Source organism: Pelecanus crispus, chromosome 11, assembly GCF_030463565.1.
Source record: "Pelecanus crispus isolate bPelCri1 chromosome 11, bPelCri1.pri, whole genome shotgun sequence".
Classification (NCBI taxonomy): Eukaryota; Metazoa; Chordata; class Aves; order Pelecaniformes; family Pelecanidae; genus Pelecanus; species Pelecanus crispus.
The window spans coordinates 3870238-3888237 of record NC_134653.1 but is presented as its reverse complement, the minus strand read 5'-3'; the positions used below and the strand labels follow the sequence as shown (position 1 = coordinate 3888237).

General features: G+C 47.0%; 1 protein-coding gene across 3 annotated transcripts; it reads right to left on the bottom strand.

Annotated features, from left to right (window-relative positions):
• Window positions 1-887: 887 nt before the first annotated feature.
• FLCN (folliculin) lies at window positions 888-13998 on the bottom strand. 3 transcript variants are annotated; one of them, XM_075718495.1, is made up of 11 exons: window positions 13559-13998; window positions 12503-12655; window positions 11607-11909; window positions 10962-11122; window positions 10114-10205; window positions 9155-9345; window positions 7857-7970; window positions 7352-7475; window positions 6855-6986; window positions 4464-4569; window positions 888-3664 (listed from the first exon to the last, which is right to left on the bottom strand). In XM_075718495.1, exons 1-11 carry the CDS (start codon window positions 13805-13807, stop codon window positions 3463-3465), a joined length of 1827 nt encoding a protein of 608 aa, XP_075574610.1. In that variant the 5' UTR covers window positions 13808-13998; the 3' UTR covers window positions 888-3462. The 3 variants fall into 3 exon arrangements, with proteins under 3 accessions (XP_075574610.1, XP_075574611.1, XP_075574612.1); XM_075718496.1 differs by having other exon boundaries at window positions 11607-11828; window positions 12509-12655; XM_075718497.1 differs by lacking the exons at window positions 888-3664; window positions 4464-4569 and adding an exon at window positions 6301-6469 and having other exon boundaries at window positions 11607-11828; window positions 12509-12655.
• Window positions 13999-18000: the final 4002 nt, after the last annotated feature.

Sequence of the window (18000 nt, the reverse complement as noted above, 5' to 3'; positions counted from 1 at the left end):
AAAAAGGCTCGGCTGAGGGGACAGGGGTGGCAGAACTGGGGCAAAAAGGCTTCGGCTAAGGGGATGGGTGGCAGAACTGGGCCAAAAAGGCTTTGGCTGAGGGGAGGTGGTGGCAGAACTGGGGCAAAAAGGCTTGGCTGAGGGGAGGTGGTGGCAGAACTGGGGCAAAAAGGCTTGGCTGAGGGGACAGGGGTGGCAGAACTGGGGCAAAAAGGCTTTGGCTGAGGGGAGGGGGTGGCAGAACTGATGCAAAAAGGCTTGGCTGAGGGGACAGGGGTGGCAGAACTGGGCCAAAAAAGGCTTTGGCTGAGGGAATGGGGTGGCAGAACTGGGGCAAAAAGGCTCGGCTGAGGGGAGGGGGTGGCAGAACTGGGGCAAAAAGGCTCGGCTGAGGGAAGGGGGTGGCAGAACTGGTGCGAAAAGGCTTTGGCTGAGGGGACAGGGGCAGCAGAACTGGTGCCAAAAGGCTCAGCTGAGGGGACAGGGGCAGCAGAACTGGGGCAAAAAGGCTTCAGCTAAGGGGATGGGTAGCAGAACTGGGGCAAAAAGGCTCAGCTGAGGGAACGGGATAGCCCAACTGACACAAAAAGGCTCAGCTGAGGGGAGAGGGGTAGCAGAACTGGGGCAAAAAGGCTTGGCTGAGGGAACAGGGGTAGCAGAAGTGGTGTAAAGGCTCTGCTGAGGGGACAGGGGCAGCAGAAGTGGTGTGAAAAGGCTTGGCTGAGGGGACAGCGGTGGCAGGAAAAAAAAAAAAAAAAAAAAGCTTTGGCTGTAACTGCAGCCCAACCAGTGCCCCGGTGCCAGGTCTCCGTCAGCCCGCAGCAGCTCCCGCCTCCCTCCCAGGTACACGCTGCTCAGCCACACACAAAAGGACATCACACCAGAATAAAGAAAGATCCTGCTTTAATCACTTTAAGGCGTATCGTTTAGAGGGAAGGAGGGTGGTGAAAGATGTCTGCAGACATGCTTTTTTCTTAATTAAGTTGTGCACATTCCAGCTATCGCTGACAGCAAAAGGAGAACCCACGGCCTGATCTGCGAGCTGCAGGAACTTGCCCAGACAATTACTTGGTAATCCTGCAGATAGATCTGTTCTGGCAGGCAAGCACATCTGGTTTTATGCTACGCAGGAGCCCTGGGTTCACAGACTTAGCAACTCTCCCCTCCTTCTTTCCTGGGGGCATTTTATAAGTGTTAAGTTAGTGGTTTCCTTGCCCTGGCTCAAAAATGATACGTTATCCAGAGTCTGGTTGTCCGTGACACAGCCCTGTTTCAGATCAGGACGGAGACCGATGGACATCGCGTACAACTCGCCACTTACACCAGCGCAAGGAAGAAGATGAAGCCTCAGGCTTGACCTTGTGACCACGCTTTTGCTGTTTTGGAAGAAACCACGCCTCTGTTGAGAAGCATGGGCTTTGCTAGTGGGTGCTTATGCACCGACTGCAGGTTAGAGACGAGGTTTTAACGTTGGACTGCTTGGGAGAGCTATTCTTTAAAAGATGAAAAAGGTTTAGCAGTCAAGGAGGTCTAAATGCCACATAATGTCTTACCTGTTGCGTTACGCAGCTCTGAACTGGACCAGAATAGCTTTCAAGTACAAAAATAAGTACTAGATCACATAAAAGGTAGCCACAAGAGCAAGCACCGACCTAGCACTGGAAATTCTGATCTACTAGTCCATGCTTTTCTAATGGCTTCTGTCGCTTTTATCCCAGTATCAATGGGCTTTGTTCTTCCCTCATGACTAGCACCAGCACATAAGGAAGCAAAATGCATGCACGATTCAAAGCTTCCTTTCCTGTGGATAGAGCTTGAGCACCTCTTTTGTCTTATGTTCCCTTACTGACAATTGGGAAACGCAAGCCTTTTTGCAAACCCTGAAATTAAGTAAGTGGTTAGTTTCTGAAGTAACAGAGCGATGCCTTTTTCCAAGCATCTCTTTGCTGTTTGAATATCCTGCGGTTGTTTATGTCCAGTCAAGCATTTTCAATTAATACATCTGAGCATCTCTTGCTCCATATGTACAAGAAACTAAATACATACAAAGTTAGGAGAAAAAGACCTGTTAAATTCTGTAAATTAGATCAAGGCTAAGATGCAGGAATTACCTTGTGGCTCAACTGCTGCTTCCCCCACCCCAACACACATGGAAAATCAACACAAAAACTAGGCTTTGTCCATTTTACAAAAATAGCTCTTAATGAGATTTAATGCCTGTCGCCATTTTACAGATGTTCCAGACAAAAATCAACCTGCATATTTTATATATAAGAACAGAACTCGTGACAAGTTGGAACATCCCCTCTGAGCTTGAGTCTTCTTTGAATGAGTGTAGAAGGTCACCTGGTAAAACCTGCCTCTAGCTTGTTAAAAATGTCTACGGTAATGTCAAGTTTTCCCAACAATGATCCAAGGGAAAAAAAAAAAAAAAAAACAACCAAAACCCACACCGACAAAAAGAGACTTCACAACAGAAACAGTAACTCCTTACAATACAGATAAGGAATATCTGTTTAGGTAATTAAAAAATGCACCAATGTTTCCATGAACTATTAAGCAAAAATGGCTACTATAGAGTTATATAAGAAGGGAGCACCTACAGGTTGGATCTTTTCTGCTTAACTTAATTAGGAGGCTAGAAAACTTATTTCTGAAGACAGAACACCACCAGCAACCTTATCCTGGCGAGGTTATCTTCATTAACTGGAAGTTTTGCAACCACAGGCAAAACAAGGTGAGTATTTTTCCCTCTAGAGAGGCAAGCAGGCTGCATTTTGAGACTTCTTATATTACAATTCTCCCTCCCAGACAAGATTTCCAAAGCAAATGCTGAAACTGTCTCAAGTTAAGATATAAATAAATAAAGTGGAGTGACAGGACTCCAATAGGATATCCTGACTTATGCTACAGCAGAAAATAGTCTCTTCTTAAATCCGAGCATAAAGTGGTTTGAAATAATTTACACGTGATCCATACCCTGTGACGTGTCACTTATTTTTGGTTCTTGTTCTCTCAGGCATTTAGGCGATTTATGTGGGATTCGAAGAGATTAAGTATATGCACTCCCAGGAGTTCTCAATGTCGTCACAGGTATCCGAGTCTTGCCAATGAAATCTAAAACTGAGGTCTACTGCCACACCGTAACGCCTAATGAGGACAGTATGGGATTTTAATTAATTCACGCTGATTCTTTGAGTGTTGCTGAGTTTTAGTCTTGAGTGTGGAGGTCTAGAGTTAGAGTTGAGTTTCAGGACAGACAGCAGCACTATTTATTAGCACTTATTAGTCCAGTCTCACAGCAATTAGAAAAGACTCAAGTCACTCTTCAAGTTAGTTTGAGGGCCGGAAGAATAGTGATGAAGTTTCACTACCCGCCTAACGCACGTGCTGCAGGCTCAGCAGCGGTAACTCGGGGTTCCCTGCGATTATCTGAAGGCAGCAAGTGAGGTTGGGCACCCTTTAGTTCCGGGACTCTGAGGACGTTGGGCTGCGAACGGTTGACATCAGGTGGGACTTGTACGTCTTGCTCAGGCCAGTCATCCAGAACTTGAGAAGCTTGACGTTGTCCTCCTCTGCTGCTCCCAGAATGCTCAGCAGTTTTTGGGTATCCTCCTTGGGTCTGCTGTCCACTTTAGTGAATTTAAAGAGGACCTTCACTTTACTGCAGAAACAAGAAACTCCTGTCACTATTACAATGGACTTGCACGCATCAAAGAGGGAATAAGCGTAGCTTCTCTCGGTACCTGCTGCAACTAAATGTTAATAAAAGCTTCAGACAAGATTCCTTGGAAACTATTCTCACGCTTTGAATGAAGAAAGTGGGGGGAAGAGAGTACAAGGAAAGGGGGGGATTAGCTAGCGGGATTACTCATTTTTAGTAGTAATATGCATAATTCTAGTCTGTTTTTTCATTCTAGCGCAAAGTAAAACAATTAATTGTGACAACTGGGAATCTCCCTGGGAGACACATCTAGTGCTCATCTGGCCTTCAGGTAAATTCACAAAATCGTTAACGTTCCATGAATTATTTCACATGACTGTCTGGTCTTCCTTTATAACTACTTGCACCTTTGAAATGTCGCGCCTGAAGGCACAGTCACAACATCTGTTTGGCATGTTACCTGCGCTGGAATATAGCGCACACTGACAGGCATATATGCATTTGCATACTTAATCCTCCTAATGTATACAAGGCAGACAAGTATTGTCACGTAGGTACCCGACAGATGCGTGAACTGAAGCATAAAGGTTAAGAATTGCTGAAAGCCAAAAAGACAGCTTGAACCAGAGTAGAACAACTCTGATGATTCTATGATATTCTTAGCTCCCAACAGTAAAGCCAGCTACTGTCGATACCACAGCAGAAGTTACCTGACTACAAGTTTGTCCTGTACTCTGCTGTAACCGTTCCAGGATTAGTGCCAAAGCTGTTTCTCTGAAAGGAATGTAGTCATACTTACTTCATCCACTCCTCCTTCAGGCAAACAAGGCACTGATCCACAACATCTACAGAAAGGTTCTGGTTGGTCAGGGCAGCTTCAATCTTGTTCAAGATTGTAGGGCCAACTGCAGGATCAGAAAGGAGAAAAAGGGTGAGAAGGAGGACACACAGGCTCTAGGTTACCCACTTACACCTTACTAGTAATTGTTAGCAAGGACTAAGTCCATTTATTCTGTGACCTAGGCCTGAATAGCTGCTGGAATTACAGACAACAATACACTTTTGTTCCACCTCTTATTCTTTTCAAGAGCACTAGTCTGCACTCACTTTTCACCAGTACTTTGGTCTGGTGTGTTAATGCAGCTTCCTCTGTATGCACAAAGCTACACTATTAGTAAGAGCACGGGCAATTTCAACATACAATTTGGCTCGATTAGTTCACAGATAATAATCTTCCTCGAGTCAGGAAGAAACCTACCTATTCTAGAAGGTGAAAAAATATACCCCCCAGCAGCCTGCCATGATTTCATTTCCACAGAAGAGGATCTAAAGATCATCCCGCTAGAAAAACGTCTGATCCAAGAAGCAACATAGAATTTTGCGAAGGGTCCTGGGACATGCACACAGATTCAGGGGCCTTTGTTTTCTCCAGACCTACTTTTAAACTGTTGTTTCGATTTTGTTGTTTCTAGTCCCATATCAAAAGCTCATTAAAAAATGCGAAGTTATGAAAAATCGTTATGCTTTGTACAATATATGCACATATATAAAAAAATATATACCCTCAATTTTAAAGTCTCCACTTAATCTTGATTTAATGCTCCTCTTGTTAAGGGCAGTTCCAGGATACTTAGTAAAAAAACCAAAGCATCAAGCAACCCAAGCATTCCTCACCGCTTTTTGGAATTCCCTAGGAGGCTTTTTTTCCCCAGCAGTCCATGGCCTAATAAGTGTGATGCTGCAGTGGATAAAAGTCCTTTCAGTAACTATTTTTGTCCAGAAGATTCTGGACATGCCACTGGTTGGATGCAAAGTAGACTACTGTAATTATACATGTGGGACCTACAACAGCTGCTGGAGCACAGGAAGAACACTACGGAGGGAGGAAGCCTCCGCTTTGCATTGCACCTGTATCTTCAGAGGACAGAGTAGGAAGGATTAGCCATCTGTCAAGTCTTTTGAGACAGTCAATGAGGCCAATTCATCTAAATTAAGACTTCCCAGAAAACACAAGACTGATAGACCTGACTCAAACCACATCTAGGTGCAAGTGCTCAAGTCCTTGAACAAAGTAGGCAACAACAACAAAAAGGTCACAGAATCCTAGAATGCTTTGGGTTGGAAGGGACCTTTATAGCTCGTCCAGCCCAAACCCCTGCAGTGAGCAGGGACAGCTTTAACCAGACCAGGTTGCTCACAGCCCCGTCCAACCTGACCTGGAACGTTTCTAGGGATGGGGCCTCCACTACCTCTCTGGGCAACCCATGTCAGTGCTTCACCACCCTCATTGTAAAAAATGTCTTCCTTATGTCTAGTCCAAACCTACTCTTTATTTTAATTTATTTTTTTTTAATATAAATAAATTTTTATATAAATATAATAAATATTATATTTATTATCATTATTAATAATGATTCCTTGCCTTGTCACAACAGGCCTTGCTAAAAAGATTGCCCCCACCCTTCCTATAGGCCCCCTTTAAGTACTGAAAGGCCGCAATAAGGTCTCCCCACAGCCTTCTCTTCTCCAGGCTGAACCACCCCAACTCCCTCACCCTGTCCTCGTAGGAGAGGGGCTCCAGCCCTCGGATCATTTTTGTGCCCTCCTCTGGACCTGCTCCAACAGGTCCATGTCCTTCTTGTGCTGAGGGCTCCAGAGCTGGACGCAGTGCTCCAGGTGAGGTCTCACCAGAGCGGAGTAGAGCAGCAGAATCACCTCCCTCGACCTGCTGGCCACGCTGCTTTTGATGCCGCCCGCGATTCGGCTGAATCCTGGTCTGGGCATTTCTGTATCAGTCATACTTGTCTATCAAGCGGAACATGGGTGATGAGTAACATCACGGTCCTTATAAGCTAGACTTACTCAAACACACAAGTATTCTAGGATAGAAAATGTTCATTGTGGGTTACAGAAGAATTTCCCTACAATTGCTACTATACACGTTACAGAATTAGTTTCTCACTTCTGAAAATTAATAAGCAAAATGCTGATCTGGCAAAGCAAACCCTTTACAATTAAACAGCCTGTGGTAAACCTCACCTCAAATAGCAGTACCCCAGTTGTACACTGACCTGGCTTCTACTCAGACTTCCTTAAGGGCCAGCACATGAACAGCATAAAAAACAATTAAAGACCAAGATGCTCTTTTAACCTCAGTGATACAGGTTCTTTCTGCTTTCAAATCACCCACCTCGATCTGCTGCAATAGGGCTACCACTGGTGACAACAAACTCGTACTTGTTGAGGGACTGCTCATCATCAAACAGAGTTGGGTAGAGACTGGACCGGGTAGCAGTGCGAACTTCCACAAGGACCGCAAACTCTAGAGCGACAAGAGCCCAAAAGAACATTAACTGTACTAGCCCAGATTCTAAAATTACAGCTGCATACCCTGCTCCGAGAAAGCACAGCTCTGTCAGCTTATGATATTTGGCCCAGCATTAACCTTTCCTCAGTAGGAACCAGGACTGTCAGCTACAGTATGATCAGTGCTCAAAGCAGTTGTCACACCTTTCAACTACTGATCAGGCAGGGGTATGGGGAAAACAAAACGAAGTGGTACAGGTTTTCTTTCATGCAGCATTGTTAGACTATCTGCCAATACTTAATTTAAAAAAAAAAAAAAAATCTTGTGTCCTTTAACATAAGATGATGGGGAAATGAGAGGGTTCTGCAAGGAGTTCTTACCAGATGATAATATGTGGGATGGGATTTGGACATGCGGGCTAAGCCCTAGGAAGTTACACCGATACGCCTCTTCATACTGGTCACTGTAGGGGATGATCCGCACGCAACCAACAGGCAGCATGGTCTAAAGAAGGAAGGAAACACGTCAAGAAAAACACTGGAGCTAAACCAGTAAACTACAACTTTCTCCCCAACTTCCAGCGCCAGCCAAGACTCGGAGCACTGCTCAGGCAGACACTCCTGATCTGTGGGATCAGAAGTATCCTACTCAGCTTGAAAGGCTACGCAGTTGCTGGGGACAACCAATACATCCAAAGGTTGAAGATTTTTTTGTTTGGTGGATGTTTTGGGGTTTGGTTTTTTTGTTGTTGTTTTATTAAAACCACATAATTTAGAACACATTCGCCCCAAGATTACATGTCAGAGACAGGTCATTATGAAGGCTGGATTACTAGAGAAACAGATGTAAAAATATGCAGCCAGGAAACAAAGGAGAAGTTTCTACCCGTAGCACATCAAAAGCAGACTGGACAAGATCCACGTCTCGAGCTTTCCAGATGACCTGGTTCCCCATCAGAACATGCCAAGCCAGCACGTGGAATGCTGATGCCCCAAGAACCTGGAAAAAAAAAAATTTCTGCATTGAAAATTAGTGAAATGGCCAGTTTTCCCTGTCAAAAACAGGACTGCCACATAAGAAAATGGCTAGAAGTGAACAGCAGAAATGAACATGAAAATTTGGCAGGTTTTGTGCACAGAGTAATAGCCCCAACCCACAGCACCAAGATCAAGTATTTCTTTGACAGGTGTGAAAGTGGTTGGACTGTCCTGCAAAGCAATATTTGCCCCATCTATGGTTTCAAGAACAAACAGCAGCAAAGTACCACTTTGCCAACACGCCTAACCACTGATCCAATTCAACATGAAGCGCATTAAGAGAACAGCAGTTTCATTTCTAGGTTGCTCCAAAATCTTCGGGGCTCTGGCTAGACTGCATCAATCAGCCTGCTCGCTGGCCAAATTAGCGGTTTTGGTAAGATGGACACAGGCCCATTTGGAATGGGACTGAACAACTTCTATTAGATGATAACAACTGTCAGGCATTTCTCTGTTCTGGGCTACGTTCACAACAGCGATTCAGGCACGAAAGATTAAACGATATTCTCAGACAAGCCTCCAAAGGCACACGCTTGCACAACACAGTGGTGTAGTTCGATAGCTTCAAGCATTCCAAATTAGGAGACAGCAGAACAAAAGGAGGCTAAGGACATAAAACAGGTATTTGTCAGGAGTGTTCAGAAAAAGAAGCTGGTGCGAAAGAGACTGTGGGTCAAATGCACTGAACCTTCCCCCTCAGCCAGGTAACTGGAAGCACTGAATAAAACCTAGGTCTTACAGAACCATTTGTTTTGTTTGTAAATGATTTTTTTTTCCCTTCTGAAACACTTTTGTTTTAAGCAAATAATACTTGGCTTTGAAGATGCTGCATGACCTCTGTATTAAATTACTGCCACTCTTCTTGGGAAGAAGTGCAGAATTTGAGAGAAATCATATGATCCCATCCCACATGACTAATGATCACTAGAGGCCCACGTGATCTCAGAGGAAGGGAGCATCCTCAGAGATGCAGTTACACCGTATTACACCATATTACTAGTTGTGCAGGCACTGTGTTGAACACAGAACCAGTAAAGAAGTGCAGGCTGCAGGAAATAAATATATCTTTTCAAATACTGTTATCAGGAGAACAAGAGGTTATTAGCTTGCAAATTCAGCATCAGAGTGACTGTGCTCCTCTCTTACCTGTCTCATGTGCCTGAGAGAGCGAAAGACTGACAACCTTCTGTGAGCTACGTTCCAGCTGTTGCAATCCGGCATCAGAGATGTTTCAGGTGAGCATTTAGATAGCTCCTGCCCTTCTACAACATCTGGCTGGGAAGAAGGCTTCTCTTCTTCCTCGGAACCATCCCAGCCTTCCGACTCTTCTTTCAGGTCTAGCAAAAAAAGGTAGAGTGGTTATAAAAATCGCTGCTCTCTAGGCATGGGAACTGCCTCAGAAGTGCCTATGCATACTGCAGCCAACTGATTTTGGCTGTATGTGGAGAGACAGAGTTCAGAACGCAGCAACTGAAAGTTCTGGTGTCACAGACACACCTGCGGTGTTAATGGAGTTTCATAGTTCAGCTATACAATAACCACTGAAGGCTCAAGAAGGAATTTTCATCTTCTACAGAACACAGTCACATCTTTTGACCAGCTACGTGTTCTCTATATTCTATTCATGGCCAAAGCTTTGAGGCAGGTTTTGTAGATTCTAGTCGAAATGGATTAATAAAAAAATAATTCAATGCAAGGAAAAATTTTGATTCTTTAATTTTAGAAATTTCGTAGAAAAGGGAGCAAGAAGAAAGCTCCATATGTTGTGACTGCAAATTCTTCTGGCCATAGAGATTCATCGGGAGGGCCAACCCAGCCAGAAAGAACAATAATCACGATGATGCAACACCCCTACACAAGTAACAAACACCACATGTGCGTGCAGAGAGCCTACAAGGCCACGGGCCTTGATTTCGCATTCCTGCCAGAGTCATCCCCACATGGGAGAGCGCATCAGCTACCGCAGAGACCAGCACTAAGGTTCAGAGAGACGTCCAAGAAGTCCAAGAGAGATGGCTGCACTGTGATGCTGACAAAAGGACTCGGTGTTTTACCATCCAAAGCATTATCAGAGGGTCTTCCAGCTCTGGAAGCTTCTATCTCACCTGCAAGTTTTTCCATCTGAACGAGGGTGTCTTCTGTTGGTGCTCCCTCCAGAAGCTTCTCTGTGAGTCGGCTGCCACAAGCTTTCAAAAGCCTGGAGACATTGAAAGAAACAGAAGTAGCCTTCATTAAGCCTGCTTGCTATGTGCAAAAATCCAGTATGAAACTCGGTGCGACAATCTCAACCAAAAATCTAACCACTAACCAATTTGCGTGTCCTTTCAACACATCTTACGACCACTGCCACTCAAAGTCACCGAAAGGCCTACTCTTTTGCAATTACTTTGTGCAACACCCTTATCCCCCATCCAAGTCACACGCCAGTGTTGCAACCCTCTCTGTGGCATCTTTCCAGGGAAGTCTGATGAGCAAGTCAGGCACTGGAGCAACTTCACTGCCACAGACACACTACTGTGCCAAATGGCTGCACCTCCCATGCTGCCTGTCACAATACACAGGCACTTCCAGGTGAACCACCGCTGTTAGTTCAAGTGTGAATCCGAGGTACAACACATTGGGGGTAGGAGCATCTTTTCTTGCCTTCTTCCATACTTACTTTTCTACTGCAAAGCCTTTCCATCTAGATAGACATGGTTTCCGTCAGCAGCCACATTAGTAGGTTTACTTCACAGAAACAAGCCTTTTTTTTTTGTCCTAAAGGCATCAGCAGGCTGCTGTCTTTCCGTGCTTAGCTCCTTCCAGTTCAGAAACTACTTAGCAAAGTCCAACTTACTAACTCAAGAAAAAGATACCCAAACATTCAAATCAAATCACACTTCCACCCTTTCAGAATATGGCAATATTCTCTTTGCGAGGGAGTTGTAGAAGCTAGACACACAAGTGGCATTACCAAGCAAAGGAAGTGTGCAAGCATGCCCACAGGTTTTCATCGTTGGTCAGTGATGTTAAGGAGCGGGCCGCGTTGCCATTCCGCTGGTGCAGGAAGGGAGTGAAGGCCGTGTTCATCCGCTGGGCACGCTGAGGACACCCATACTGCTCTGCTTCGAACACCTACACCGCAGAAGAAGGGCAATATAAGAGACTGAAAAAGACAAAATGCTTACATAAAGCCGAGTCAAAAAACCCCAACAAAAAAAGTGAAGTGAAAAGGGTGCGTCACACAATCATCCAAAATACACTGTAAATCATGGGAAAAGAGAGGGAAGGGACTTCTTATTCTTGGACTGACTAAAATTAAGTAACACTTGTGCTCCAAAACCACTGTCCTTCACAATGTTAGTTACTTACATTTCTAACAGAGCTACTGTCGAGCAGTTAGGTCTGTGAAAAGCGTTGTGACTGGCTTAAAATGAGAGAGGCACCCTGTTCCTTCTCTCCTACACCCCCAGATACACACCGGCCTCTTGTCCCTTCTGTCAACCTTAGTGACCACCCTGACTGCAATGAGCTGCATCAGCTTTTTGACTCAGCTGTAAATCAACTATCATAATATTTTACTAACATTGAGTCAAATGGACTCTGTGCACTGACCTACCTTAAGTGCTTTGCCCTGAAGCTCATCAATGATGCCTCTGATTTTTCCCAACAAGAAAGGCCAGGAGTTGATGAGGTAAATCCGGTCCATCATGATAGTGATGATGCTGTACCAGCGCTGGAAACCTCGAGCCAGGCTGTCTTTGATAAAGAAGGTGTGGCTGAACACAAAACCATGCTGTTCATCTCCAAAAAAAATAGGGCCTTCACGTCCTGGGCACACCTGAAGGGGAAGGACACATACACCAAAGTAGTTAAGCACATCACACAGCTGAAATGGTAATAAACTGAACAAAGCTTCCTGCTCTTTAACACACACCTGGTGAATAAAACAAGCCTTTTTTAGGCTACTAGCCAAAACCCAGGGTCAAAGAGACCTCCAGCGGTATCCTACAAACACTACTAAACCTTCAATTTAACTGTATTTGAAAAATTCAGCTCTATTCAACTACAATTCTATTGAGAATCCACATGGGATTTTGCTGATCCTGACACAGAAATGCTCATTAATCTGTAAGGTTCTCCCTTCACTTCTATGAGACGCTGAATGTTAGTGGTCTAACAAAGATCAAATTTCTTGGCACTAAACAACAGATTCCAATGTTTTTACAAGAACAGTTTATCTTACAAAGAAAACCAATAAACACATAGAAGGAAAAACAAGATGGGGAAATTTTTCGTCTCACAAGGCGAGAGGAAGGAACCCTCAAGGTTATCAAAGATCAACCTTAAAAATTACCACCAATCCTGGAATGAACAGACTTGTGTGTCTGTCTTTCCACCCCCATTCCCTCCTTGTTTCAGGCTGCACAGAGCAGCCAGGAGCAGCAAAGCACTATTTTGGATTTGAAATGATACATAAGGCCACAAATGGGTTTTCTCCCTGTACTCCCAGACAGTTACCTCGCAGCTCAGACTGCGAACACAGGCCTGGCGCACGATGCTGAACAGCTGGGGGTGGTTCGGGTGTTGGTGACTGACGTACTTGATGGAAGTTTCTTTGTCGTGGCTGACATACCCAGGATGTCCTCCTGCAAGAGAGCGGCAACCCTGAAGATAGAAAAGCAAATCCAGCCATAAATGAGCATGCAGTTATCTAAGGTTTCCAAAGGCCTCTGTGTATTCCCTTCAAAATGTAGGGAAACATTACTCACGCATACAGATAAGAACAGAAATACTGAGAAGACAAGACATGAGTCAGGGTCAGGATTTGGACCCGGCTCCTCACACAGAACTATGTGCGATATACTTCTTATGTTCATTTTCCACTATTTAATTTGACTGTAAACTTTGTGCTGGCTCTACAAGTGCTAAATTTCAGTTAACAGCAGCTGTGAAACCAACTGGCCTAACAAAACTGGTCATAACCTAAAGGAAAATAAATAACAAATACCTCAGAACAAGTACTACCTCAAGAAAAAAATACCTAAACACTCAAATCACATCACACTTCCACCCTTTCAGAATATGCCAATATTCTCCACTAATACTAAGTACTAATAGTAGACAAGCATGAGAATGACTGAGAACGTACATTATCTCTATTGTTTTAATTGCTTTTGCATTTTTTTTTCTGTTTCCTAATCAATACCGATCTTAAAATTACTACTAATAAATGACCAGACCTAATCTAATAAAGTAAATGCTCTTCAAGGATGAGGAAAGCATTTCTCAGCCGCAAGAGAATCACAGAGCACGGGGCTTAAAGAGACCTCAAGACACCATCTTGTCAAGGTCTATCTACTCAACAACAGTTCCTTCATCCTCTTGTCACAGATCATTACACTTTATGAGGACTTGGAGATCTTCTGGTACTAGAAGTCACATACAAAAGAAGTACAGTTCACTTTTTTTTCCCCCTCTCTTAAACAATACAATTTACGTTAGAGAATCCAAGAGCCCTTTAGTTAAGCCAAGGGCCACTGGTGTCCGCACACAGATCCTCACACTTGCCTCACACATATCTGACTTCTTGGGCCCTGGGCTGCTGGAGTCGGCGCTGGCACCTTCCGCCGGGCTGTGCGAGCGGATCCGACTGCTCATCTGAATGCCCCCTTCCTCCTCTTCTGCCTGCTCATTCTGCCCAGAGATGTCGCCGCTGCCTGCGCCTTGGGGAAGCGGTGAATGTAGAACCTCAGTACAAAAGAGGGTGCGAGGACCGTGGAGCTCACAAAAATGGCAGAGGGCAACAATAGCATTCATAGTGAGAGCTCAGCACATCCGTCAGGCCTCCTGCAGGCAAGGGAGAAAGCGCACAATATCAGCACAACGGATATTAAAACGTCTCTTAGGCCTGGTCGGTGCAAGTCCTGCTCTGCACCCCTCCAGGAGCCGCTGCCCTTAAGCTCAGCCTGAGGGACCAGCGCAACCCCACCGCGGGGTGACCCGAGCAAGGCCCGGCCCTTCGTGCCCTGATGGGACCGGCCTAGGGCAGACCGACCCCCGGGCCCGGGCCCCGACTGAGCCGGGACACCGCCGGCCCCGCGGGGGCGGAACGGGACTGGACCGGACCCCCCGTGCCCAGACACCGCCGGTCTTACAGGGACAGGCCGGGGCCTGCCAGACCAGAGCTCCGTGCCCGGACACCTCGGGCCTGCCGGGCCCGGCGCAGCCTCCCCGTGCCCGGAGGCCTCAGGCCGTAGCGGGTTGGGACCGGCCCTGCTCAGCGCCCCCGGCCCCGAACGCCTCAGGCCCAGCCGGACCCGGGCCGGCCTCCCCTTCCAGGCCCCGGCCTCCCCGCCCCGAGACCGGCCCAGCCCGGGTTCCCCGTGCCCGGACCCCACGGCCCGGCCCCGCTCACCGCGGCTCCCCCGCCCCGGCCCGTCCCGTGTCCGCGGGCGCCTGACACAGACCGACCCAGCGGCCCGTACCATCCCCACCGGCAGCCGGGGGGGGGGGGGGGGGGGGGACGGACAGTGGCACACAGCTCCCCGGCTGCCCACCCTCCGCCGGCACGCAGCGGCGAGCGGAGGGAGGAGAAAGCGGGAGGGAGGGAGGAGGAGGCCGCTCGCACCGCGGTACCGAGCCGGTCCTTCCTGCCGCGGTACCGAGGCGGCCCCTCCCGCCGCTCTCCCGAGGATCCCCCCCGCCGGGCGCGGCAGTGACTCGGCCCACGGCCGCCCTGGCCACAGGGGCTGGGCGGAGCCATTACCTCACCACGAGAGGGGGAAAGATGCGAAGCTGCGGCCTCCGCCTCCTTCCTCCCCTCGCTACCCCCGCCCCGCTGTCGCGCCGCAGAGCCAGGCGATACCGTCCGACCCCCAGGGGCCGAGAGGGGCCGAGCCGCCGCCTGCGACCCCGCAGCCGCTGCACCGGAGCGGGCGCCGCTCCCCCCGCGAGGTGGTGCGGGCCGCACGGCGGGCCACGTGACCGGCGGCCCCGGGCGGGGACGCGGGGCGGCCCCTGCGCAGGCGCCGTGGGCGGGCGGGGCCCGGCTGAGGCGGAGCGGGGCCCCAGCGCCCGGCGCGGGGCGGCGGGCCCGGGGCAGGGCCCGGGGCAGGGCCCGGCTGCCGGCTACCGGCGGGAGGAGGGGCTCCCGCAGAGCCCCTTTTCCCCTCCCGTGTCCCCCCACGGGGCGGCCGGCGTGCTCACCGCAGGCTGGGCCCGGCTTCTCCGTTAAAGACGCTCGGTACCAGCCCTGGCAGTACCCGTCGTGTGTTTTAATTCCTTAAACTGCTTACATTCGAAGATTAGGGCAGGTGAAGGCTTCCATGAAGCATTATATTTTCCCGTTCCACTTACAAAGCAGTTATACCGAGATGTTTACACAGGTAAAGCCCGGTCAGACCTCGGGAGGAGGGGAGCAGACCCTTGAGTTAAACAAGCCCCTTTAGGCTCTTTAACACAGATCCCTCTCCGTTAAACTGCTCCGGTTTCTCTTTAGGGTATCAAGTTCTATTAGAGGATTACTTATCTCTAGAAAACTATGGCAGAAAGATAAACCAAATTCCATGTGAACTATTAATCCTTTCAGGCTTCAAAATAATAAAGTACTGGATCCACCCCCTTCCCGTTAAATTGGAGTTGACCCCTATAGAGTTCTAAATACCCGAGTCTGACCAAAAGCAGTAAGTCTTCCACAGGATACCAGCATAGATCATTTGGCTGAGTAAAACCTGTACTTAAATCCCAAGAAAGAGCAGGTGTCACTGATACCACTACAATACGTGCCTCTGGATCCAAGCGGCCATGCATGGACTAATAATTACGCCTCTGAAGAAAACGATACGCAGACAGCGAGATGGATGATTATTGTAACACAGAGATCGGATATGAATAGACGCGTTTGATCCAAAGTCCATCTAATCCTGGAGCCCATCTCGGCCAAGGATCTGTAGCAGCACTTCCCAAGGAAGACGCACAGTCTGCGCAAAAAGAACGACTGTTTCTACTCAAGACAGCTCAGGAGAGCTCTGAGAAGCTGCCAGCAGAGCTTGGACAACTCCTGAGCAGAGGGCACTGCCACACGCAGCAGACAACTAGCAGCCTTCCGCCCGTCAGCCAGAATCATGTGTCCTGAGAAGTGAGAAGAACTAAAGACGCCCCCGCCCCCCCCCCAAAAAAAAACCCTAAGGAAAAGCCAAATACAAAAGACCTACTATCTCATTTAAGACAAACTAAGAAGAACGACTCGTTTGTTATCTTTATTTTCCAACAGTACATTTAAACAACTTCTCAGGACTAACCTCCTCAGCCAGTCTGGCCATGCAGAAAACATTTCCTAGGTTATACAGATCGCCTATGACAACACATACAACGGGTCGCGGTGGTACTGTAGAATAGAGAAGGAAAGTTGTATAGGAGGAGGCAGCTGGAGTCACGCAAAAGCATGTGGTGCCATGGCAGCGCTACGGTGCGTTAGCAGAGGTCACTCACTGCGGCTCCTCAGCGGCACAAGAGTAGGAAGGGTGGTTGTACACAAACACCTTCTAACCATTTCTTTTTAAAACCATTTTCTTACCTGCTAATCATAACTGAACTAGAGACCCCTCCTGTGGCTAAGAAGTGTAGTTGCACGTCTAATGCTACCTTCAGGACTGCATTTTGTATCTTTGCTAATTAAGATGCACGAAAATAGGAGTTAGGTGTCAAAGCATGCACTCAGTATTTCGTGAATGCATCTTGTGGCCGTACACGGTGGGAAGAACTAGCCACGGGACCTCTGAGAGTATAAGATCGGAGGAGCATAGCACGCAGTGTTCTTTTATTTGATCCAAAGTCCTTCCCTGCAGTAAGTACAAATTAAAACCAGAAGCTCAAGTGTTCTCAAAGCATCTCAGCTGACCACAGCCCATGCAATTAGTTCCAAGACTGGAAGGAGCTACTTCATTAAAAATCTGACTTAATTTCAACAGTATCTCAAGACATGCAGATGCCGGACCGTATGTCTTTATCAAACGATGACTTAAAAGCCCTTCCCTGAAGCACTTTTGGTGAATGCTTTATCTACCGATTCTACAGGTGGGACCTGACTTTGAATTTTCAGCAGCAATCAGTTTAACAGCACAACTAGCCATGTCAGAAAAGGAACCTTAGCAGTTCTCTAACTTTAAAAGCATTTGCCCTCTTAAAAAATCAGATTAAGAAAAAATAGCGTTAAAATATAAGCTATTACATAGCTATTTCTACCATCCTTTTGACGTGAGCATGGATCTATTTTATCTACTTTAGGTGAAAAAGAAGAGAAAATGTAGCTGCTATTTGCCAGCTGCATATATTAGTTTGCTAGTATTAGATTCCGCAGACAGAAAGCCACCCTGCAGCTCTCAGCAGGCAAATCCACGCTCCGTAATCGGAACCAGTGGTATAAAAGCTCAGCCACTGCGAAGTGGACATTTCTGGTTCTTCTCCAACTTCATGAAAGCATCCTGTGTACGCTCTCCCCCGGCAAGCGAGCCCTTGGCAACGAAAGGCGAGCCATCCGTACTTTTGTATAGGTGGCAGTTTGGGGTTAGTCATTTGCAGTACTCTGTGACTACTGTGCGTGGTTGTAAACACTTTGATAACCCAGCTTTGTGCTTGAGCCCACAGCATTACTAATCTACTAATTTAACACTTCCGCAGTACCAGAGAAGAAAATTGCGTAAGCATGTTCAGCATTGAAATCACCGCCGGATTAACTAGGAAAAGGTATTTATGATTTTGGAAGGGTTTTTAATTACAAGACTGGTAAAGCAAGTTATTAAAAAAAAAAAAACCCCAAGATTTTGCTTTAAGATCAGGTGTAAAAGTTGCCTTCAAATATGGAAGTGTCTATGACAGGAAGCACAAATACTCAACGGTGAGCTACTAACGCTACGGACCTATGCCGCGTTCAATACTAAACTGCTATTTTATACTTTTAAAAACATCGTTCACCACCTGGAGAGCAACCTGGGGACATCTCTCTTCTACTA

Excerpts from the sequence above, each read along its gene's own strand:
- FLCN (XM_075718495.1), bottom strand. The coding sequence starts at position 13,807 with ATGAATGCTATTGTTGCCCTCTGCCATTTTTGTGAGCTCCACGGTCCT. Across the intron at positions 11,910-12,502 it reads GTCTGAGCTGCGAGGTAACT|CAGGAAGCTTTGTTCAGTTT; the intron begins GTCTGGGAGTAC and ends TGTGTTAAAGAG. Across the intron at positions 6,987-7,351 it reads ATCCCACATATTATCATCTG|AGTTTGCGGTCCTTGTGGAA; the intron begins GTAAGAACTCCT and ends TTGTCGCTCTAG.